This window comes from Narcine bancroftii, chromosome 2, assembly GCF_036971445.1.
Source record: "Narcine bancroftii isolate sNarBan1 chromosome 2, sNarBan1.hap1, whole genome shotgun sequence".
In the NCBI taxonomy this organism is placed as follows: domain Eukaryota; kingdom Metazoa; phylum Chordata; class Chondrichthyes; order Torpediniformes; family Narcinidae; genus Narcine; species Narcine bancroftii.
In genome coordinates this window covers 106488701-106513475 of record NC_091470.1, presented here as the reverse complement: position 1 = coordinate 106513475, position 24775 = coordinate 106488701, and the positions used below count along the sequence as shown (strand labels likewise).

The 24775-nt window shown below is 39.7% G+C and overlaps 1 protein-coding gene across 1 annotated transcript; it reads right to left on the bottom strand.

The window, feature by feature from the left end:
• Window positions 1-5508: 5508 nt before the first annotated feature.
• Window positions 5509-24229, bottom strand: LOC138752918 (scavenger receptor cysteine-rich type 1 protein M130-like). The gene is made up of 6 exons (XM_069915530.1): window positions 24220-24229; window positions 14769-15080; window positions 12364-12678; window positions 11207-11521; window positions 8070-8326; window positions 5509-5607 (listed from the first exon to the last, which is right to left on the bottom strand). The coding sequence occupies exons 1-6, from the start codon at window positions 24227-24229 to the stop codon at window positions 5509-5511; spliced, it is 1308 nt and encodes a 435-aa protein (XP_069771631.1).
• Between the last annotated feature and the right edge of the window lie 546 nt (window positions 24230-24775).

Here is a 24775-nt window from a genome sequence, read left to right as displayed (position 1 = left end):
AAAGTGAGAGTGAATTGTGAAGCGGGCACCACCAGGGAACCCATCCGTCAATTCTGGGTTCATATTAATTTTCGAATGTGAAATATTTTCTCTCTCTTAAAATGCCAGCGGACCTCTGTTGAATGCTTTGCCACAGAGGGTAGTAAAAGCAGGTTCTCTGGAATTGTTCAGTTGGGAGTCAGATATGGTTCTTGTGAACAGGGGAATTAAAGGTTATGGGGAGAAGGCAGGGACAGGGTTCTGATAGTGGAAGATCAGCCATGTTTTAAATGAATGGTGGTGCTTGCTCGATGGGCAGAATGACCTACTCCAGCAACTATTGTCTATTGTTTTAAGCTACCACAGTCTTTTGTTTCAAAAGTTATTTCTTGAAAGTTGTAATAGTAAGAGATTTTAATTTTCCATATATTGACTGGGGGCCCGATACTGTAAAATGGCTGGATGGCATGGAACTTGTCAAATGTGTTCAGGCAATTTTTCTAAAGCAATATATAGAGATACAAATGAGGGACGACACAAACAGGTCAGGTTACATAAGTTTCTGTAGGCGAACATTTTGGGTCCAGTTTCAAGTTAATTTTGGACAAGGATAGGTCTGGTCCTCAAGTTAAGGTTCTAAATTGGAGAAGGGCCAAATTTGTGGAAATGAGAAGGGATCTTGAAAGAGTGGATTGGGATAAAATTATTTTATGGCAGGGAAGTGTTCAGTAAGTGGAAGGCCTTCAAAGGCAAATTTTGAGAATGCAGAGATTGCATGTTCTTGTCAGAATTAAATGAAAAGTTAACAGGCATAGAGAACGTTGGTTTTCAAGAGATATTGGCGATCAGCTTAAGACGAAGAGAGAGGAGGATTCACAATTGTACATTCTGGGAAACATTATGGACATGAGTTTTAAACTGTCCAGCTACCAAATTCAGTTTGTGAAGGCCGCCTCGTCAATAGCCAAGATGTGAATAGCAGTCACGGGGAAGTCCGACTGCTAACTAAATATTACTCAATGGACTACGGAAATGAAGAGCTGTATTCCCCTGGAGAAAATCACATACAATTTGTGGAAGAAATATGGCACATTCGTTAGGGTGTTGCAGCCCTAACTGCAGCATATTTGTGTGCATATGCAATTACACCATGTTTAGATAAAATGAAGACAACAACCCTGCGAGTAGTGGAATGCTTGAAATCAGTGAAGTGGTTCATAGTGCAGGAGACATGCTCTTGCATCTTGTTCTTTCTCCTTTTATTTTAGATTTTTTTTTGCTTCTTCTTCAGATCCCTTAAAGGCTTTTGACTTTAATGATATTCTTCTCTTTGTAATTGTTTAAATGATTTATTAGTTGTTTTTGGATATGGGAGGGAGTGGAGAGGGGTGGAGATAAAATAGACTCTGTATTATATACATTATTGTTGGAAAAATGTATTGTTTATTTAGATTTATATGAGTCTTTGCAAATCAAAAATAAAATATTCAAAAAAAGGTGTAAAGCAGAAAAAGGCCACAAGGAGCAAATAAGGTACTAGAAGAGTATAGAAAATGTAAGAAAATACTTAAGAAGGAAATTAGGAAGGTGAAAAAGAAGACATGAAGTGGCTTTGGAAGATAATGTGAAGGTAGCCCCGAAGAGTTTGTACAAGTATGTTAAGAGTAAAAGGATAGTAAGGGAAAAATTTGGTCAATTAGAGGTTTGGAGTGGTCAACTACGTGTGAAGCCACATGAGATGGGGAGATCTTAAACAGTTTTCTTTGCATCAGTATTTACTCAGGAAATTAGCAAATGAAGGGAATGAAGGGAAACCAGCAGTAGTGGCATGGAACATATAGAGATTAAAGAGGAGGAGGTATTGGCTGCCTTACAGAAACTAAAGGTCGATAAATCCCCAGGCCTGACATGCTATTTTCTTGGACCTTGAGTGAGACTAGAGTAGAAATTGAATGGGTCCTGGTAGAAAAAATTAAAATGTACTTAGCATGGGTCAGGTGCCAAAGGATTGGAGGGTAGATTATGTTGCTCTGTTGTTTAAAACTGGCTCCAAAATTAAACCAGGAACTTACAGGCTGGTAAGCCTGATGTCAGTAGTGGGTAAATTATTGGATGGTCTTCTGTGAAATTGAATATAGAAGTAATTGGACAACTAAGGGCTGATTAAGGATAGTCAGCATGGCTTTTGCATGGTAAGCAATGTTTAACAAACCTTATAAAGTTTTTCAAGGTAGTTGCCAAGATCATAGATAGAGGAATGGATGTTGCCTACATAGACTTTACCTCACACATTGGCGGCTGGTTCAGAATGTTCAGGCACTCGGTGTCCATGGAGAAATTGTAAACTGGATTCAAAATTGTGTGAATGGGAGAAGACAGAGAGTGGTAGTGAATGATTGTTTCAAGACCAGAGGCCTGTTAATAGTGGTGTGCCTCATTGATCAGCACTGGGACGGTTGTTCTTTGTTTATTTCAATGATCTGATGATAATATGAGAAAATGGATCAGCAGGTTTGCTGATGACACTAAGATTGGAGGCGCTGTGGACAGCAAGGAAGTTTTTCAAAGCTAACAGAGGGATTTGGATCAACTGGGAAAATGGACCAGAAGATTGCATAGGGAATTTAATACAAACAAGTGTGAGATGTTGCATTTGGAAATACAAACCAATGTAGGGCATGTATAGTTAATGATAGAATACAAGGAGTGCAGATTAACAAAGGGATCTGGGAATTCAGATATATAATTTCCTGAAAATGACGTCACAGGTAGAGAGGACTGTAAAGAAAGCTTCTGGCAGCTTGCTCTTCATAAATCAAAGTATTGAGTACAAGAGTTGGGATGTTATAGTAAGGTTGCAAAGACATTAGTTGGGCCAAATCTGGATTATTGTGTGCAGTTCTCATCACCAATCTACAAGAAGAATATCAGTAAGATTGAAGGAGTGCGGAGAATATTTATTAGGATGTTGCTGGGTCTTCAGGGGTTGATTTACAGGGAAATATTGAACAGGTTAGGAATTTATTACATGTTGTGTCGAAGAGTGAGGGGACATTTGATAAAGATTTAAAAAATTATGAGAGGTATAAACAGAGTAAATGCGAGTAGGATCTTTCCACTTAGATTAGGAAAGATACATACAAGAGGACATGGCTTCAGAGGGAACATTAGGGAGAACCTTTTCACTCAGAGAGTGGTGCGAGTGTGGAATGAGCTGCCATCTGACGTGGTAAAGTTGTACTCGCTCTTAAGTTTAAAAACTAAATTGGATAGATACGTGGATGGGAGAGGAATGGTTAGTGGTATGATGTTCAAGTACAGGCTAGAAGGGCTGAATGTCCTGTTTTCTGTGCTGTAGTGTTCTGTGGTTCTAGCCCGTGGGCGATAGAAGAGCGAGAGGTATTTGTCACTTGAAGAGTGGATGCTAAATGCAAATATACACCTGAATCCTGTCGATGTCTGAAATTCTCAATCTCTTCATAGGTTGCTTGGTAAACGGCAAAGGGTGAGCCTCTGCCACGCATCACCTGTTCAAGAGAGGGAGACATTTATTCACTGTAACGCATGTAAACTTGAGGGAAGTGCCGCAAACAGTAATTTGAATAAGTTATGAACTATAGAGTATCAGAAGACAGCGTAAACTTTGAAGCTCATCTCGTCTCTCCGACCTTCTCTCTACTATTGTCATCAGCACATAATCTCAGTGATGAGGAGGACCCCAAGGGTGATGCAGGCAGCAACCATGATTGACGAATTGTTAAAACCTAACCAGAAGATTTACAAGAAATAGACCACAGATTTACAGGATTCAAAATTGACGCTACTGTACACGTTTGCAGCGGAACATTACGATCGTTAGCCACTGATTGAATATCTTGATCTAAAGGATGCTGTCTATGAACAAAGGTGCTGGAGAAACTCAGCAGGTCACGCAGCATTCATAACTAACCAATGTTTCGGGTGTGACTTGCCTGGGTTTCTCCAGCGCCTTTGTGTATTGCACTCGACCCCAGAATCCACAGAATTTCTTGTTTTACCATTTACAAAATAGCTTTTGTCTGCATTAATCCAGATGCATGGGTAAGCCGAAGCCAATTCTGAGACTGTTTATCAAACAAACATCATTATTTTGCAGCATCACGGAGGATGCTTGACATTGTGTCCAGGACGCATGATAACTTGTGCCACCACAATAAACATGCCTGAATTAATATGTTTTTTTGAATGCCAGTGTAAGCCCTTAGTTTTGGGACTGACGGTTTTGAAATTTTGAAAATGTCCGTCACCAGAGCAAGAGGGATGGTGTGTAACCAGGTTTGGTGCTCCCAATGATGAATTCTAGGGCCAAAATACAATTATATTTACGTAGGACTTGGCCTGAGATTTGCTTTACTGGAAGAAAATAGGGCATCAGCATCACTAGGAGGTTTCCATCTATCACCACTATACAATGGTTCTGGACACAAGCGATCCAATTGTGGTGCTATGCAGAGTTGCAGCTCCGCATTCCGCATGGATGTTATCAACTAGATATTCGTAATAAATACCTGAATTGGTAGAGCCAGTAGCCGCCAAAATTGGATCAGTGGATATTAATGTATCGACATTTCAAGAGTTTATTTAGATAAGAATGAGAAAACGAAATTATGACATGAAGGACTGGATTGAAGAGAAGGTTGAATTTGTGCCAAGACACATACCAGAGCAAAAGACAATGACGTCTTCCTTATGGTCGCAGTCGTGTTGGCCGAGTTGTGAGGAGGTGCAGCTGGAGATAAGGGATTCACTTCCTGTGCATTTCACTTCATCCTCAAGATGTCACCGTGGCCGTTGTCAATGGTCGCCTCTCCTGGTGTCCAACGAGCAGGGCCACAGCGCAACTGTCTGCAGACGACATCTGCATCGGCTAGATCCCAAGAGTCGTCACACACAGTGCCCGAACGATTATTCCACAGTATCTCCAACCTCCCGGAGCAACTGTTGCTTTCGCCAACCAGCCGTAAGGACAGTTCTGAGAGGAACAGAAAATAAATCATTAAATTAATTTAAAATGAGAAATAGGCGAATACATTTCACACAACTTTACATGCACTGAATCACCTGCAATTTCCGATTCTGATTCTTTAAGGCAGAACTTTCCCCAGTCGGATTCCTCCAGCACTTGGGCTTCTGTTGACAAGAGGAAGATGGTGACGGATTTGTACATCTCTTCTATTTAAAATGTCAGCCGCGTTTCATTCCACCCTAATGTTACCTTCACAAGCAACGGCTGCATCCTTCTGGTGCTGACAGTCGTGGTGTCCCCAAGGGGATGATTGACATTGCCAAAGGGTCGACTCGGACAATGTACAGTCCAGCTCATCGAGCCATATTTGCTCAGAGCCTTCTCCATATTTCGCCGCATCAACTTCAAGTGATTTGCCGGGTCCACATTTTAGTTGTTTGAAGATCACATCTACAGCCTTCGAGTTCATTCGGTCGAGGCAAACTGTTCCTCACGTCCCATTGTACAGCACTTCTACTCTTCCTTCACATCGATGCCGTCCGTTCTTCAGGCGCATTTCTTTGTGCTCTGTCAACGGAAGAGGTTGTGTACATTTTACCGCTACGAGGAAAGATCTGTTTGGACTTGAATAAAAACAAGAAATACCAACATAAAATCGCGAAATCACATCAGGAAGAGGCTCATTGGGCGGAACAGTAAAATGTTGAAAAGACGGTAACGGGATTAGGCTGAAGGTGGACAGTGTGGTGATGAGTGTCGGGAATCCGCATGATTTCTCTGATTTTGACCGTGATGCGGTGGTGGCTGTGGTCAGGGAATCTCCGTTCAGAAAGTCGGATCCTATGTTCTGAATTTCCAAATGTTTATCTCTTTCATAAGTCGTTCCGCTGCTCTGCACCAACCAGTTCCATCTGATCGCAGATTCTGCTGCAACTGCGAAAGATGCGACATCATTGCTTTCTCACATTCTCCGGGGACTCAAATAGTCCTTCCAGGTGAAAGAAGGATGCACTTGAGCCTCTTCCAACAATTAACTTGCATTCAGTGCCACACAATTGTGCACTCTTACTTTTATTATACTTTTACAGAGTACCTTCATTCAATCTGCAGAAGTGGTCCTGAGATCATCGTCCATTTCAAATAACTCTCCCACTTCCAATCGTTTTTCCATCTGTGATGTCCCGTGTTGGATGGAACCTTGCGGAATAACAACATATCTTCCATCTGGACACGGCACTCCATTCCGGATTCTATAACATTTTGTTCCAATTACAGGTTACCATATCTGTCTTTTATCATGTCAGATAAGTTAATTTAATCTGCTAGAATCGACCTCAGCAACACGTTACACAAACACGGAAAAGTGATCTGAACACCAAAGTTACGCCAACTCTGAGTTTAGTGTAAAGTTATCCGAAATATTCATCTTCCAAACCCCTCCCACCTTTCCGGCGGTGGCTCGGACCCGAAAGGTGAATCAGTCTCTTTCCGAAATATGTTCTTGCACTGTTTGGTCATTAATTGGCAACCATCCGTAAAGCAGCTCGAAATCAAACACGGGAAAGGGGAAAATCAGCTTTTAACAGAATTATCGTGCTTCAAGCATAATTGAATTGAATGGCCTTTCTAACCCCCTGTAATTTCTAACCATCACCCGCAACCTTTTATTCGGATAGTTGCCTGCTTTTTGCTCAAACGTTGAAGAAGAGCTCAATCCAGAAAGATTGGATATACAGTATAGCTCTGCTTCCTATGGACGCTGCTTGACCTGGTGAGTCAACCAGCATATTTGCATTTTTACTACATCTGAGCGTCTGCAGACTTTTGTGCTTCGTTGTATCTTCTGCATAAATAGTGGAAAATGGCGAACAGAATCTATAGTGGCTGAAATTTAGATGAAGGTCTTCCTGTTACGGTTTGTAGAATTGGGTGCTAATATCGTCTTGTTGTCTCCTGTCCATCTCGTGGTCTGACAACGGATTTGATCGACTCTGCTGCCAGTCTAATGTTGGAGTTCCAAGGTCAAGCTGCTGCAGGTGGGATCTGGTGACCTGTCCTACAGATGTCATTCTTTCTTGTTTCACCCGCCATAGAATGTCAGCACGGGCGGCAATTCTCTGGAGGTACTGAAATCCTCATTGGCCAGCAGCATGTGGTTATATTCTAGCAACTGCTGCAAGAAGGTCTGTTCGAATATAAGGCAGGGCCTATGCCTTTCCGCTAGTGCCAGCATTTCATTCATGAGTGCGGAAGTGACCCTGTCTCCCAAGTCATCCAAGTGAAGTAAACGGGACGCTCACTCGCGTTATGAGAGGATAAGATGAGTGGATTCTTTACCGCCATATAATTGCCCTCTTCCAGAGGCTGCTGCAGAAAAATGGAAACTCAACATGCCGTCTCTTGATCCAGGGTATTTACGAAATAGTAGTACTTCGTCGAATCCGATATTATCTCCCTCAACTAGAATTGGTCTTCTTCTTGATGAAACCATGCATATGGTTGTGAAATTGAAAACATTGGCAGTTTCAGAGCCACGGATCACGTGGAAGAAATATTTTCCATGTTGGGCTCCAAATATCATTTGGACTATCAGAATCACTAATGTAGCAAAGTATTGAATACTGAACTACTGTAGGCATTAGTGTACACGTTATGGAATCGTACACATTGTTGAGTTGATGTATACGCGGGAAGTCGACGTACATGCTCTGGAATCTAAAGCAAGACTGACACATCCAGGCTTGCATGCTGGGCATATTCATCACTGCTTTGTCGCATGGACAGGAAATGATGTCGTCAGTGATGTAATCATCCCAGATAAATACCGGTGTTAGATATAGGTTAATTTCCCGTATTTTCCACAGCACGCCTGTCATTTTGGGAGCCAGTTTGCTCGCTGGTAAGGGGGTCGCCACATTATAATAGTCATTGCTATCTCAGACAGGTGCAATGGCAGAAGAGGAATTAGATTTCAAATCGTAATAATTGTGATGCAGCAGAAAGAGAAATGATTGAATGCGCCCTCACCAGAGCATGTGATTGTCACATCCTCTTTGTGCATGCAGTCGTGTTCTCCCCACCTCACCGACAGGCATTCCCAGAGGTAAAATTCGTTTCCCGAACATCTCACTTCATCCAACCAGATTGGCCCAGAGCCTCGTGTGCAGTAAGGGGGACGTTTATTCTCCAAAGCAGTTCCGCAACCTAGCGGCCCGCAGACCACGTTCGAGTCAACCGTATCCCAGGAGTCATCGCAGCCTGTGCCCCAAGTACCATTGTAATAAATCTCCAGTCGTCCAGCACATATATCTCCACCGTCAGACAGTCGAACTTGCAAGTGATCTATTGAACAACAAAGCAGGAGATCAATCACTTCATTACATATTGATCACATCAAAGAGTAAAACAAGCAATTGGCGGATGTTGGGATTTTGTGCAATATACAAAGGTACTGGAAATACTCAGCAGATCATAGGGATTGTATTTAGGAGCAGGGAGGCTAGGCTGAAACAGTGCAAGGTACTGAAGTGACCTCATATGGAGCATTGCGTACGGTTCTGGGCTCCTTATTTGAGGAAGGATGTACTGGTATTGGCGGTAGTACAAAGTAGCTTCACTGGATTGATTCCAGAGAGAAGGGGTTGGTCTATGAGCAGAGATTGTGTCCTTTGGGACGTTGTCGCTGAAAATTAGAAGAATAACAAGGGAACAAGGGATCACATAAAAACATATAATTATGAAAGGCATATTTAACATTGAGGTATGTACGTTTTATTTCCATTGCTTAGGCAAACTGTAACTAAGGGGCATAGCCTCAAATTTCAGTGTAGTAGATTTCGAATGGGAATGATGAAGAACCTCTTTTCCCAGATAGTGGTGAATCATTGGAATTCAATGCTCATTGAAGCAGTGGAGGCTGCCTTACTAAATATAATTAAGACAATGATAGATACATTTTACATAGTAAGGACATTACGGGATATTGGAAAAAGCCATCAGCAGATCAGCCATCATCTAATTGAATGGCATAGCAGATGAGACGGCTCACTTGGCCTACTCCTGCTCCTATTTCTTATGTTCTTATCTTTATTCTTCGTATTCTGTCTTTCCACCTCATAGAATGATGATGATTCCTTTCGGTCCGTTTTTAGGGTTTGATATGTGCATCCTGGAGTGCCAGGCCGATCCTTGACTGGGACTGCAAGGATGCCCCACTCTTCAGAAAGGAATAGTGTGTGTGTGTGTGAATGAATTTTAAGTGGGTAGTGGATTTCACAGGTCCAGTCCCACCCTCTCAACATCCCCTCCAGGATCCAGTGGTTTGTCAAGGTCCACCATGTCTGGGAGAAGTTCTATTGTAGAGAATGTCCAGTCCAAGCTTCAATGCAAGAGCTGCCCTTTCCGTGCTTCATGGTACATGTTTGCAAGATGGCCGTTGACCCTACAGAGGGATCCTCGGCCCTTTTGCAGGTCTGATTTATATCCTGCGAGTTGTCTAGCCACACTCCAAAACAGGGAAATCTGGTTGGGGGAGCTGGTTTAGTTGCTGACCACGCAAACATGTGACATGCTACATGGTACCAGTAGCACTAAGACAAGTGACCTGATGCTGTTCATTTAGTATTCATGAACAGCAAAAGACACTCGGCTGCTTCAGCAGTGCCGAAATTCTCGTAGACGTCGGAGTAAAGGGGGTTTGGTGAGAGATGGATACAGATGGATGGGGTGGAATGGTGCTCGGTAAAGAGTTCAGAGGCCAAAATAGGATGCCCTCTGAAAGAAGAAAAGGAAAGGGCAGGTGATCTGTAGAAAGGGGACAGAACGACGAGGGAAAGAGAGAGACCAAGATCAAGTGTTATCAAAAGTTCTATATTAATACTCTCTGATTGGAGAATATCGAGACGTAATATAGGGTGCCGTTCCTTCAATTTACTAATGGCCTCAACTTGGCAACGCCAGTGACCATGGACAAATATGTCAGTGTAGCAATCGGGTAAATTGAAATAGCAGGGCACTGGGCATCGGACAGTGCAAATTCTCAATGAAATAATCTCCCAGTCTGTGCCAGGCTCCGAAATGCAGAAGAGGCCACATCGGGAGTACCCGATGCAGTAAATGACTCATGTAGATTCAATAGTGAAGTGATGTTTTCACGTGGAAGGATTGTTTGAGACTACGTTGTTTCAAGATCGAACTTCTTTTGTCAGGATTATGATCTAATTGTACGATGATTCACCTGGATATAACGTGCAAAACAAAGCAAATCTGAAAATAATCCTTGAAACATAATTCCTTCTCTCTCCCTTCTCCGGACCCTAAATAAAACAGCTTGGATTGTCTCACGCCAACATAGCTAATTTTAGAAAATACTGTTTTTACATTGAACAAGCACAATGACACCTTGGGCTCTCATTGGTCTGGTCGGAATGTGCATATTGCATCCGATTTGTCTTCATGGAGTTTGATCATATTGTCGCTTGTTCTACCGCCATTATTGTGTTTAGCATTTAGAATGCTATCTTGAAAGATTGAGCAATCTGGTCAACCGTTCGGTTTTTAAATAGTAAATATAGTACTGTTTTGTATATTTGCTCTTTTTATTCGTCTATCCCCACTTCATGCAGGTAACCAAGAGCTTCGGAACGAAATTGGACTACTTATAAAATGCTCAACAGAGCAGGATTTGACATTGATTTTCATGTTAAATTTATTGTCAAATTGAAATCATTGAATTTCAAAACATTAGGTTAAAATATACCATCATGAAATCTGCATTCGAACTTCCCGGGTATACCGGTTTTGACATGGATTCGCTTCCTCCGACTTTTTAACCGTCCCTAGTAGTAAAAAAAAACTTGCGGTGTCTGCAGATATCCAACTTTGACATTTTCCCTATAATTCCTCGACCTTCCATCCAGTTCCTGACGATTTTTTTAAAGCACAGCAACTATTCTGTTTATGATTCATTTCTTGCGATCCTTGATTTTATTGAATGTGTGGAGAGGACAAAATAGTTGGCCACTGTAATTGTCCCCAGGGCTGGTGGAATCTTCAGAGGGTTGTGGCCAAAGCAAAACTGGAATTGTGTACTTTTATGCAATTTAGCGAATGTACCGCAACGGCAAGACAAACGACTTTATTATTATTGTGGTTCCGATGTTCCTAACTCGACAACAAACTTCCCGGCAGCTTGCCATCTCCTAGGTGATATTATTTGCTCACCTGAACACCGAACCCCAACGCCGCTGCTATCATTGAAAAACCGATTCAAAGTGAATGTGCTGCAATTGCGGAGCTGCAATTCGGTTCCTTCACACTGGACTTCTTTCACCCACACCGGCCGGTCACGCTCTCCGTACATTGAGGTGTTGTAGGCTGATATAGAAGACCCGCAACCCAGCTCTGTGCAGACCACGTTGGAATCATTGATGCTCCAGACGTGATCCTGCACTCTCGCCCACCTGCCATTGTGGTAGACCTCCACTCGGCCGTCGCAGCGGCTCTCTCCGTTGGTCAGTCTGAGAGACCAACTTTCATCTGCAAAACGAAGTATGTTGAGTGAACCGCTTAATATTAAGCCAAAACTCTTACATCTATTCTAAACTCTTGTCTGGCGAGGTGATGGTTGGTTTCTGCACCAATTGGCCTCATGTCAGTTTCGCATACCGGCTGAATCCGTGATCTTGCTCTGTCTAAATTCAAACCAATGACAAGCACTTTCTGTGCATAATATTGGAAACTCGTTTCAGCAACAAGGCGCAGACTGTCAATTGACGAGAAATATATTTTAAAGGCGAGGATCTTGTCGAACGCTGCCTTCATATTTGTTCAACTCTCGTGCAACACTTCATGACGATTCTACATCAACAATACACTTTGCTCTTTCTATCTATCTATCTATCTATCTATCTATCTATCTATCTATCTATCTATCTATCTATCTATCTATCTATCTATCTATCTATCTATCTATCTATCTCTGTTCCTCTCTCCCTCTCTCTCACTCTTTAAATTTTCGAAAATTCAGTTGACATATCCCGCGAGGGTACTTCGTGGCAAAATTTCTGATTTGATTCGTCAATTCCTTGCCTCTGACGATAATAACAATGTGCAGCTTTCAACTAAGGTCCTGTTGTCCCAATCGTCATTGCTCTACCACATCCCAAAAATCACATTTTGCCTGCAGATACCAAATCAGAATTCCAGGCAATTATTTACCTTCGACAAAAAAATTACGCAGTTTCACCTCCCTTTGTAATATGGAATAAAAACACGTCTCGCAACAGCAGTATCAATGAGTTTCTTTAACAAGTAGCTGAAGTTTTCTTCGACTGGGAAACAGTCCACTTATTTCAGATCAACAAACTATGGCGACTCACCTGAGCAGACGACACCTGAAATGTTTCCAAATGAACATCTAACCTCGTCCGAGAGTGAAAATGGACAGTCGGCTATTCGGGACTCATTCCCCCGGCAACGGTAGCTCTTCTTCCATATAGGACTGGACCCCTCGCCAAATTGAGCAACTCCGGGAGTTCCAATTATTGCACCGCAATGTAGCTGATAACAGATCACGCTGGCATCCGCTAAGCTGAAGTGGGCGTCACAAAGGGTCCACCACTGGCCAGCGTGTGGCACTTCAACAATTCCAGAGCATCTGTTCTTTCCACCCACCAGTCGCGGTCCATGAGTCTCTGATTAACAAATACACACATTGAAATGCTCTTAAAATAGGAATGCGTAGAAAATTAATAAAATATTACTTTATTTTTCGCTTTTTAACACGACGCTTTTAAATGTCTTTTCAAAAGGCGATCAATCTTGATTTTTCTTGCTGTGATATTTAATCCTTCGGACTCCGGCCATTTTAACTTTTCATAACATTTTCTCCGGGCTGGGTCCATGGGTAAACTGCAGTACGAACACCAGTATGAACCAAATGGAGGTTGGGTATAAAAACAGTCCCGGGAAACGGGGACACGGTGTGTCTGCATTTGTTGGCAATCCTTGAAAGCCGACACATGGAGGATCTGCGCTTCTTGGTAGTCCCTGGTAACAGGGGCACAGAGTCCAACGGGTTCATTATGTTATTTCGTCTAACTCACCTGCAGTTATCCTTCATCTTTTTCACAATTTCCTTATTTGACTGTGCATTACTTGATTTTCCAGAATCCTCCTTCTCATCAAAAGTATGAAAGCTTAAGGCAGTGGTTCTCAACCTTTATCTTTCCACTCACATACCACTTTAAGTAATCATTATGCCATTGGTGTTCTGTGATTAATAAGCGATTGCTTAATCCGAGTGGGAAGGAAAGGATGGCTCCAGATCCAATTGTTTTTGCTTGAGAAAAATTGTCATTGGCCCTTTGAAGTTATGAAACTGTGCACATAACGAGTGAATTACCTACGATTAAAAGTGGTTTTCTTTTCACCTACATCCCTCTTTAAGCAATTCCTTACTAATCAGAGCACCGATAGCATAAGGATTACTTAAAGTGGTGTGTGAGTGGAAAGTAAAGGTTGAGATTCACAGGTAAGGAAATACTGCACCTTTATTTTTATGAAGTGTTCTTGCAACTCAATTTTTTATCACATTCATTTTCAGTGTGCTCTTTTTCACCTATTCTCGGGATAATCGCGAGTACCTTTATACTTCTCAATTATTTATTTGTCCGTTTTAGATGTGGTAATTCTGTTGGAACTTATTTTCATGCTGTTTGGTCATGTGTACAAATAAATATATATATATATATATATATATATATATATATATATTATATATATATATATATATATATATATATATATATATACAATCTTTTTGAAAGAAAATTCAATTGTTTTTATAATATCTGTATAAGAGACTTTAGATCCGACAGTATTTTTACTGGGTAATTTGCAACCTTTGAAAGGTTTGGGATTAGATAATTTTCAACTTGCTTTTATATATTTAGCTTTATCTGTAGCGAAAATATGTATTGCTAATATGTGGAAAGATACAAATATGATTGATATTGATAGATGGCATAACAAGATGAAATATTGTTTAATAATGGAAAAGATTACATATGTTTCACCTGATAACTATAGTATTTTTATTAATAAGTGGTTGTTATACTCAGAATATTTACATTTTAATTTATGTTTAGATCTAAATATGTATGTTTAATTTTTCCTTAATATTTTTTTCTTTTTTCTTTATGGCTCTCCTTAGGAGAGTTGGCTGAAGGGGGGGGGGGGAGATACTTTACTTTTTTTATCTTTTTTTTCTATATATAAAAAATAACGTTCATGTTTATGGTTAATTGTTATATATGTTATGTATTAATTGTTATTTGAACGAATAAATAAAGTTTTTAAAAAATATATTTATTTGGTCATCTGTGGGTTGCCCATTTGGGCAAAGAGAAAGCAGGTTCAAAGCAGAAGGAAATCTGTTCGTAGCCCCCTCTTCTTGCTTTACACAGGTGATGTCTTTGCAATAAGCATATCTTTGATTTTGTGGCAGGTTGCTATTTAATCGATTGGAATCCGCTTTCTCACCATTTCTTCCTTCAGATCTTCACATTGAATTCAACGAATATTGTTATCCAAAATAAAATGATTAAATTATTAACATATATAAACGCTGTCCAATGTGATATCAACGTTATATAATATATCAATGATTTGTGCTAACGAATTTTATGAGCACTTCATAACAGGGAAATATCGATAACTGATTCCTGAGTTCCATGGACAATTGAAGTCAAATATTTGTAATATTCAGAAACTGGCTACTCACCAGAACAGATCACATCGACTCCAGTTTTATAGTTACATTGACGAGTTCCTGAAGAAAATGGACATGCCCATAAGGTTGTCTCATCACCTTTACATTCAAAGATATCGCTCCGGATAGGCTCAATTATCTCTCCAAGATCAGCTCCGCTCCGCACAGACATGGCGATTCCACTTTGAATTTGACGGCACTCAACATTGGCATCACGTATATCCCAGTGATTGTCACACATGGTGTACCACTTATCACCAAACATGACATCCAGTCTTCCCGAGCAGGGGTCATCTCCGGATACCAATCTTGGTATTCTGTGTTCTGAGAAAGATAAGAAGCACAGTCATCTCCTGTGTAGATGAGCACGTAGCTGGGCTGAAATCATTGGGGTTCCAGTCTGGCCTCGCTCCAGTTTCAAGGGTGGATTTTATTCCAAATAAATATACAGCAAAGTGCCAATAAAATAATATTGGAGTCAAATTCCAACAACCTCTGTCACATTTCCTACTTCATTAATTTTCATCAGAAGCTGAGCAGAAAGCATCATCTATTTTCCTCATTCATTAAGGTCTAATCAAATAATTGTCATACTCTCTGTAATTAACACTCTTACCGTCGCTGAATAATGGACCTTACATCGTCTTTTCACGCTCTCGGTACAGAGATTCAAATTTCATGAATGAGCCTCCGTTGCAGTCCAGTTCCACACAAACATGCGATCTCTGATAACATCCTGATAAGAATAATTCTCAGTTTTGTTTTGTTTTTCAGATTGATCATCTCTCTTCCTTCTTCCCAATGTCTGTTAACTCATATTTTGGACTACAAGGCGAGTGAATAGGTTTAAGGACGTTAAACAAGAAAATATGCATACTGTTTGATTGTAGTGAAATACACATAAGTGCGGGAGAAACGGAGATGCTACGTGACCTGCTGAGTTTCTACAGTCTGAGGAAGTTGTGTTTCCTATATGTACGGATGGATAAAGGCACGTTTTCAAAATGTATGGAAAACTTTTCACTGCACAATTAACACCAAGGAATAATGCCGAGTGATATCACACAGCCCGCTCTTCCATGTTAAGCGTGTACTACATTAGGTTCATACCTTTCCATACTTTTGCTTATTAAAATTCTTTGGTAAGTGACACACAAGCGGTGATTGTATGTCCCACCACCTTCTACTCCTCCAGATATCATTCCTTCTCTGTCTGAGTCTTTCCCCATAGATCCCATTTAACGTGTATTACTTTCACCATATATATTTATCAGTTTGATTTAGATCAATGGTTCTCAACTTTTTTCTTTCCACTCACATACAACCTTAAGTAATCCCTGTGCCATCATGGCTCTGTGATCAGTAAGGGATTGCTTAAGGTGGTATGTGAGTTGGAAGGGAAGGTTGACAATCATTGTTATAGACCCAATTGTTATGGAAATATTTTGCTTGATAAAAATTGCCATTGGCCCATTTCCTGTGGAGTTATGAAACCGTGCACATAATGAGTCAATTAGGGATGATTAAAATAGTGATTTTCAATTATTTTTCCTTTGCACCCACATACCACCTTAAGCAATCCCTTACTAATCACAGAGCACTTATGGCATAGGGCATACTTAAAGCGATATGTAAGTGGAAAGACTGATTTAAATATTCTTTGCATGGTATAGACGCTGAACATCAAGACTACCCACGCCTCTCATAACTGGATATCCCCCAATCAGATCACGCTTAGCCTTCAGGAGAAGAAGTTCAATTCACCCTATACCTCCTCAAAAATGAAGTCCACTCAAGCCAACAGAATATGTGACAGAATATAGATATGTTTTTTGGGATACAAATTGAGGCAATGTTTTTAAGTGTAGGTCACATACAAACACTGAAACAGATCTTATTTATAATATTAGACCTCTGCTATTGCTAGACATATCGGCCCCAGAAGCTTTGGAGAGTGCCCAAGAAACGTCAGTAATGTTTTCTTGTTTACAAAAGGGCAACAGATGACAGAACTTGTCAGAGCTGCATTTTGTCTGGAGTGGAACTTACTGTTCTAGGCGGATCATGTGGTTTGGCAAGCAGAGAGATAGTCAAACAGGGTTTCTCTCAGTGAGAGAGAAACAGAGAGAGATCAGTTCTACAGTTTTACAGTCAGCAGCAGCAACTGGAATTGGAACAGGACAAGATGGCAAACTTGAGGAAAACCCAATTTTGAAAGACGGTTTGTGAGTGCTTAGTTCAGCCTAGTCCAAACACTTGTGGTTCATGCAAGAAGAGTGGACTGGCGGTCTTTGGAATAGGGGAAACAGCAAGGAACTCTGTGGTAACCTGAAAGAAAGAGGTTATCATCTGGAGAACCATGAAGAGGCAGGTTTCGTCAGCAAGACACTGAGATGACTGATGGAAATACCTTAGTTGTGGATGTTCTGGAACAGGAAAAACTCTCTCTGAAAACTGACAAGAACCATCCTGGGCATTAACCATTTACCTTTCAAGCACCAAAGCCTGGTGAACTTTATAAATGTTAAATTCTGTGTACAGTATAAGAATTGCTTGCAACCAGTGAACTTGGAGGAATGAAAAGTGAGATTGGACTGTGAATCAAAAGACATTTCTGAACTTACACATACACATTACATGCACATGTCCTAAGAATTAGAAGGGGGTTAAATTAGGTTAGTTAAGTCAATAGTGATAAGTTAAAGTGTGAGTCTGTTTTTATGTTTAAAGGTCATTAAAAGCAACTTTTGTTTAAGTACCAGTTTGTCTTGGTGAATATGTATTGTTGCTGGGTTTTGGTGTCCTCGTGGCTCATAACAATTATTGATCTTTGCATCTTCACCAGTACAAACCCACGTTGTAAAAGAATTGCAAGCGGAGCTACAGACAATTATCGTCAGTATCATTAGGTATTTTAGACTGCAGGCATGTAACAGCACAATCAACTGAATTTTCCAAGTCAAAGTTCAGGTTGAACGTCACTTTAAGTGTGTTTACCTTTAAAAAGAAACAATTGAAATTAGCCAGACATGCAACCCACACGAATTCCTGATGACTAACTCAAATTAGCCCTGTCTTTCCAAGCTTCTTTATTCCATTGAATACGGATGAGAAAATTAATTTAGTGTATAATCCATATCTACAAATTCCACAGATTGTTTGTTTATTGTAATGCGAAGAGGGGACATTGAGTTCCCTTGTGACCTGAAGCACGCACAGCTAAACACTATGTACTATTAAACTCAATATGAATGGAGTTCTGGAACCTTGCACTTGCTAATGTGGGAAGGGTTTAATCAAGATCTCTTCATTGGCTATGCTTGGCTGCGGCCAAGAAGATTCCTCCTGATAAAATTTTACTTGATCGTTTTCTTTGTGTATGCACAGATGTCAATATACGAGGTTCTTATCTGATAAAGATATGATAATAAACATGAACACGATTTGAAATTGAACATAATGGCTCCATAACATCTTTGCATCAACTCACCAATTTCCTTACATTGGACAGCTCCGGTAACATTCAAGAAGATTGAGATCTCGAACCACAAAATAGCTCATTTCAACGATTTATTTCCAACGCTCCATCTGTTATTTACACCGACCTATACCATAGTTCAGTCCAAGGCATCTAAATTTGACTGCTCTATGCACCCTGCACTGATGGCATTGCACCTACTCCGTCGAATGCTGAGAACACAGGCCTTTTTTCTCGCAAAAAGAACCGCAAGGCATTTAGAATTTTTTAAAAAACTATGCCCCACAAAATGGCTTCACCCTGGCATGCACATATGTCCTAGTTACTTTATCATACCCATCACTGAAATCCAGGTAACTCAACAGTTCAGATCTATGAGGATATTTTTTCATCTCGGTGAAACAAGAGACTGCAGGTGCTGGAATCTAGAGCAAACCACAAACTGCTGGATGCTGGGAGAGAGGAGAGTTGAACCCGTATCGGGACAGAAACAGCCTGATCCCCTGATATCTTCAAGCAGTTTGTTGCATTTTCCTCAGTACTTGCACTGCGCAGAATATTATTGCCACCTTTTATTGCCAATTAATTAACACAATTTGCGATCCCATTATGACAGAAATAATAGTCAGAAACTGGATATAATTTCCTATCAGTAGCGGTCAGTCATGCGTTTTTAGAGGACATGGCAAGATGGTGCAGCATAAAGACATGTAATTCCACCTTTCCCCAGCTAGATTCTTTAGTACCCAATTCTAAAAATTACAAAAGTGGTTAAAAATAGTATTTACAGCTGTCTGATTAAGAGTGATTCAACATGGCTACTAATGTGAAGAAATCTAAAGCTCAACTTCAGAAAAAAGCTACCTTATAAAAGTTTAGAATAATTGAGGCCAACCTGCACAGTTGAATCCATGGAGTCATCATTGGGAGCCTCCAAACACAGAGAACTCCTGCCCATTTGAGTTTGATGCCAGCACTGATCTGGCAGTCGCAAGATCACGCTGGCACATTGGTAAGCACGGCCGTTGCCAACCCGCGTGCACGTGATGCCGGGCGCGCGGGCGGCCCGACCGACAGAGGATCCCGTGAGCCAACAATATTGCTTGGTGGCCCGGGATGCACAGTGAGGCATCGGAAGATGAACCTGCACATTCAGCAGTTCTGGCATGTGGGGTCTCTCCCGGGTGTGTGAACCTTTGGAAAAGGTGTGGGCTGTGGGGGAGAGCAAATGGCGGTTGCCCAATCGGGTCAGTGTGCCGCCGTTGGGTATCCAAACCTGCAGCTGCACAGGTAAAGGACCTGTTCTGCCTGAGGAGGAAGAGGAACTTTCCTTGTGGAATCTACTCAGGAGGAGGAGTCTGAATTTAGAGAACGTAGGCCTCAAAAGATGGTTATGGAACCTGGACTGGACTCAGTGTTCACTGTTTTGGAAGGGATTGCTTTTCAAATGGAGAATATGTCAAAACAAATGTCAACTCAAATGGCTGAAGGATTTACGGAGGTGATAACAAAAATGAATACTTTGTGTGATGAAATGACTACTATGAAACAAGAAATGACTGTAGTTTAAAATGATATTAACAGATGTATGAAATCTGTTGATACTGCATGAGATAATTCTTTTTTTTAAATTGAAACAGCTTTCTTTGAATGTCAAAATCAGGATGGAGCATAATAAGTTAAAAATGAAAAAGGTGGAGGATTCTTTTGTCGACTGGGCTTTCAAAAAAGGGATTTATTTAAGAAGATTTATTCATTGGAAAGTCAAAGCCAGAGGAATAGTTGGTCTTCCAGAGGATATTGAAGGTTCGGATCCAATAAAAAAAATTAAGCAATGGATTCCTGAAGCATTGGGCAAGGAATTTTTCCCTGAAGGTTTGGAATTGGATCGAGCTCATAGAGCATTGAGGAAGAAACCATTCCAGGTTTTTGCGTGATAACTATAGTTTTCTTTTTAATAAGTGATTTTTATATTCAGAATATTTACATTTTGATTTACATTGATTAGATCTTAACATGTATGCTTCATTTTTTTTCTTTCTTTATGGCTCTCCTGAGGAGAGTCGGCTGAAAAGGGGGATTCTTTTTTTTTTCTTTTATATATATAACATATATCGTTCATGTTTAGTTTATTGTTTTATATGTTACTTATCTGTATTTTGAACGAATAAATAATTTTTTTAAAAAAGAACATATCTCTTAATTTCTGACTGAGAATGTTGATTCTGTGGATAGTCATTTTGTATTATGGGACGCTTTGAAAGCTTATTTGAGAGGGCAGATCATTAGTTAATCTATGAAAGTTAAGAAACAATATACGGCAGAAAGTTTAAGGTTGGAAAAAGAAAATTTTAAAAGGATGTGAGAAGAAAATAAAAGCTGCTTAAGTGAAGTTGAAATGACGTTATAATACATTACAAACTTATCTGTTTGAGCGCTTAATTAACGAATCTAAACAACATTATTATGAGTTGGGAGAGAAAGCTCATAAAGTACTTGCATGGCAACTGAAAACTGAACAGGCATCTCAGACTAGTAATGCTGCTAAACAGAATTCAATGATTACCTATAAGCCTCAGAAAATTAATAAACAGTTTTATAGATTTTATCAAAAATTATATACTTCTGAGGGGAAGCAGGATAATGATTATATTGAATCTTATTTATCTAAATTAACATTACGGGTATGAGAAAGATGTTCAGGAATTGGAATCTCCATTTACAGATTTTGAAATTAAGGAAGCTATACAGGAAATGCCAAACTGAAAGTCTCCAGGGGATGATGGATTTTCTGTGGCATTTACAAAAAAATTATGATGATTTGGAGATGTGTTAAAACACGTTATTGTGGATCAAGTTCAAGTGCTTGATCCACAATCTTGTTCAAGTTCTTTAATAACTGTTATCCCAAAAAAAAGATAGAGTTCCTCTGAAAGTGTCTTCATATGGGTCTATTTCCCTATTAAATGTAGATTATAAAATTATAACGAAAATATTAGCTAACAGACTTGCTAAGTATTTACCTACATACTGATCAAAAAGGTTTTATTAAAAATAGAAATGCATCAGATAATTTCTTCATTTAATTACTTTGGTCAATGCATACTGAAATAAATCTAACCACTCTATGGTGGTTGCACTCGATGTAGAAGAGATTTTTGATAGGTTTGAATGGGATTTTTTTTTATTTAAGGTGTTAGAAAAGTTTAAATTCGGCCCCTTTTTTATTAGTTGGGTTAAGGCCTTATATAAAAACCTGATTCCCAGGGTGGCGACAAATTGTCATGTTTATTTACCATTTAAATTGACTCGGTCAACATGGCACGGCTGCCCATTGTCACGATCCTTATTTGCATTGGCTATTGAACCATTGGCACAGACAATTAGGCAAAACGATGAAATTAGAGCTATGAACGTTATGAATGAAGAATATAAGATTAATTTATTTGCAGATGATGTTTTGATATATTTGACAGAACTGAAACGGCCGTTGATGCAGTTACAACAATGTTTGTCAAAATTTGGTGAATTATCTGGATATAAAGTTAATTAGGATGAGAGTGATATTTACCAGTTGGAATAGGAGATTATTCTGCATTTAAAATTATTACAAAATTAAAGTGGACAAATAAAATTATATATTTGGGTGTATTTGTACATGCTAACTATCAGTCATTGTATCAGTTAAATTATATGCCTGAATTAAAAGGGATTAAAGCAAATTTGATTAAATGGAAAGATCTTCCATTAACTTTGATTGGCCAGGTCAATTATATAAAAAGAATATTTTCCGATGAATTCAACATTTATTTCAGTCATTACCTTGTCTACTTTCAAAGGGATTTTTTTCAGGATTTGAATAAGGCAGTGCACGAGTTTTTATGGAAGGGTAAATTAGCTTGAGTGGCACTGCATAAACTTACATGGAAATATACGTTGGGTGGATTTCAGTTAGCACATTTCCAAAATTATTATGAAGCGGACCAGTTGAAATTTATTAGTAGATTTATGGATTTAGTTTATCCTCCTAGATGGGCCAGGGTGGAAATGGCATGTATTTCTGAGGCTGAGGTACATCAATTTATATTTCATTGGAATTCGAATTTGTTATAGGAAAATAATATCCCAGTATTGAAACATTTGTTTAAGATTTGGATTAAAAGAAATATAGTTTTGGAATCAAAAGGTAAATTATCAATCTTTACTCCATTGTATAATAACCAGCTTATTCCTTTTTCAATGTTTAATAATTATTTAAAGAGTTGGGATTCTAAGGGTATAAAGACTATACAGGACTGTTTTGAAGAGGGACAATTTATTTCTTTTAATCAATTAAGGGAAAGATTTGGTATATCTGTAAATCAACTCAGAGCCTAGGTAAAAGATAATTATGGAAGGGAGAGAGAGAGAGAGAGAGAGAGAGAGAGAGAGAGAGAGAGAGAGAGAGAGAGAGAGAGCGAAAGAGAGAAAGTCTGAGCAGAGACGTGACTGAAAACTTGCATCCAATGAGCACACAGGCAACGAAGCGAACTCTATTGCCAAAAGTGCATTCAAGGTCTTTCTGCGACCCCCATTTCCCCGTTTTACATCCCGCCCTTACCTACCGCACTTAATAACACAGAATCCCTATCTCCCTAATCTCAGCAGCCTCTTCCAACATCTGACAGGCTGAACGACGCTCTTTGTTACAGATTCAAGGGGTTTAAAGAACAAAACAGCAAAGGTCTCTGGTCCATGCTTATCCATCTGAATATCTCAATAAAATATCTATTACCAACTGACTTTACCATACAGCGTGGCGAATAAAAATAGATATAAAGTCCCAGGATAAACACAACTACTTTCGTCACATTGCTCATTCTTTCAAGGTGGACGGATAATCTCCAGCCCAAGTGATCCTTCACATTTCCGCTAAAAAATAGTGTTTCCATGTATTTCACTTTCTCAATTAAGGGAAAGAATTGGTATATCTGTAAATTATTTGTTTGTGTATTATCAACACAGAGCCTTGGTAAAAGATAATTATGGTAGAGAGATGAATTTACCTACTTTGACGAGATTTGAATCTTTCATTTACTCTGTACCAAAGAAGGGTTATATTTTGATTATGTACCATTTGTTACAGGATAATATGCATAAACTGGATTGGGAAAAATCTAAACATAAATGGGAAAATGACTTAGCATTTATTTTCAGTGAAGATGAATGGGTGGATATGTGTCAGGATAATGTAATTAAATTGACCAATGTAAAATATGGAATGATCAATTATATTTTACCCCGGTGAAATTGAAAAAAAAATATGGGTTTAGCAATTTGTATTCTTGATTTAGATCTGGTTTATATATTGGAACTTTTTTACCTGCTGTTTGGCCTTGTGTAAAAGTTCAAACATTTTGGCAAAAATTAAGATAGTTTTAGAAAAATTATATAACTTTAAATTACCATTAGATCCAACGATTTTTTGTTGGGTGATATGGTTTCTCTGAGAGGAATGGGGCTGGATAAAACTCAAATTACTTTTGTACATTTAGTGTTATCAGTAGCGTGTAATTGTGTGGCTAGTACCTGGAAAGATACTACAGAGATTAATATAGTTTGCTGGCATAATGAATGTAAGCTTGTATTGTTATGGAAAAATTACTTATAATCTACATGATAATTATTCTTTCTTTGTTGATAAATGGTTTCCATATTTGTAATATATGCATTTAGATAATCTCTGAATTGTTGTTAATACTTATAATTTTTTTTTATATAATTCATATTTTTGGCTCACCTTATGGGAGCTGTCTGATGGGGTGGGTGTTTCTTTTTTTGTTTTGTTGGGTTGTTGTTTCTTTATATATTTCTGCAAAATTAATTTTTGGCTGTTATTAGATTGTATGTTATGTTTTTATTATCTTTTAAATAAAGTTTGAAAAGAAAATCATTCGTTTTTAAATTCGGGCATCCCGGAACGATTCCAAGCCGCCGAATCATTACCTGAGCACATAACGCCGGATTCAGGGAAGACTCCAGCTACATTGATATTCCATGATGACGATTTACAGTCCCACAGAGATGTCTCATTCCCAATGCACTCAACATCCCACTTCACGGAGTGTCCGGTCACCAGTCCAAAGTGTGAATTGCCTGGGGCTTGCAACGCGGCACCGCAGCCCACCTCACGGCACACCACAGAGGCATGCTCCAGGTCCCAGTCGAAAGAAACCACCGTCAACCAGAAACCCTGGTGGTGAACTCAACTCTTCCGGCGCACGGACTGCCTCCATTCACCATCCTCCACACGACGCTCTCTGAAACAAAACAGAAACATCAGAAGTGGGCTTGCCCGCGAATCGTTCCGCCTCCTGGCGCACCAAGGTCCCAGGTTACAGACGCTCACTCATTCCTGTCCACACACCTGTAACGGAAGGGCCAGTCTGTGGTATACCCCGAATAAAGTGGTGAACGTCACAATTCTCAGTAGGTCACCCAGTGGTTCCAGGGAACAAAGCGGTTCCCAGGACGAGAAGAACCTGCCAGTGTACACACTAAG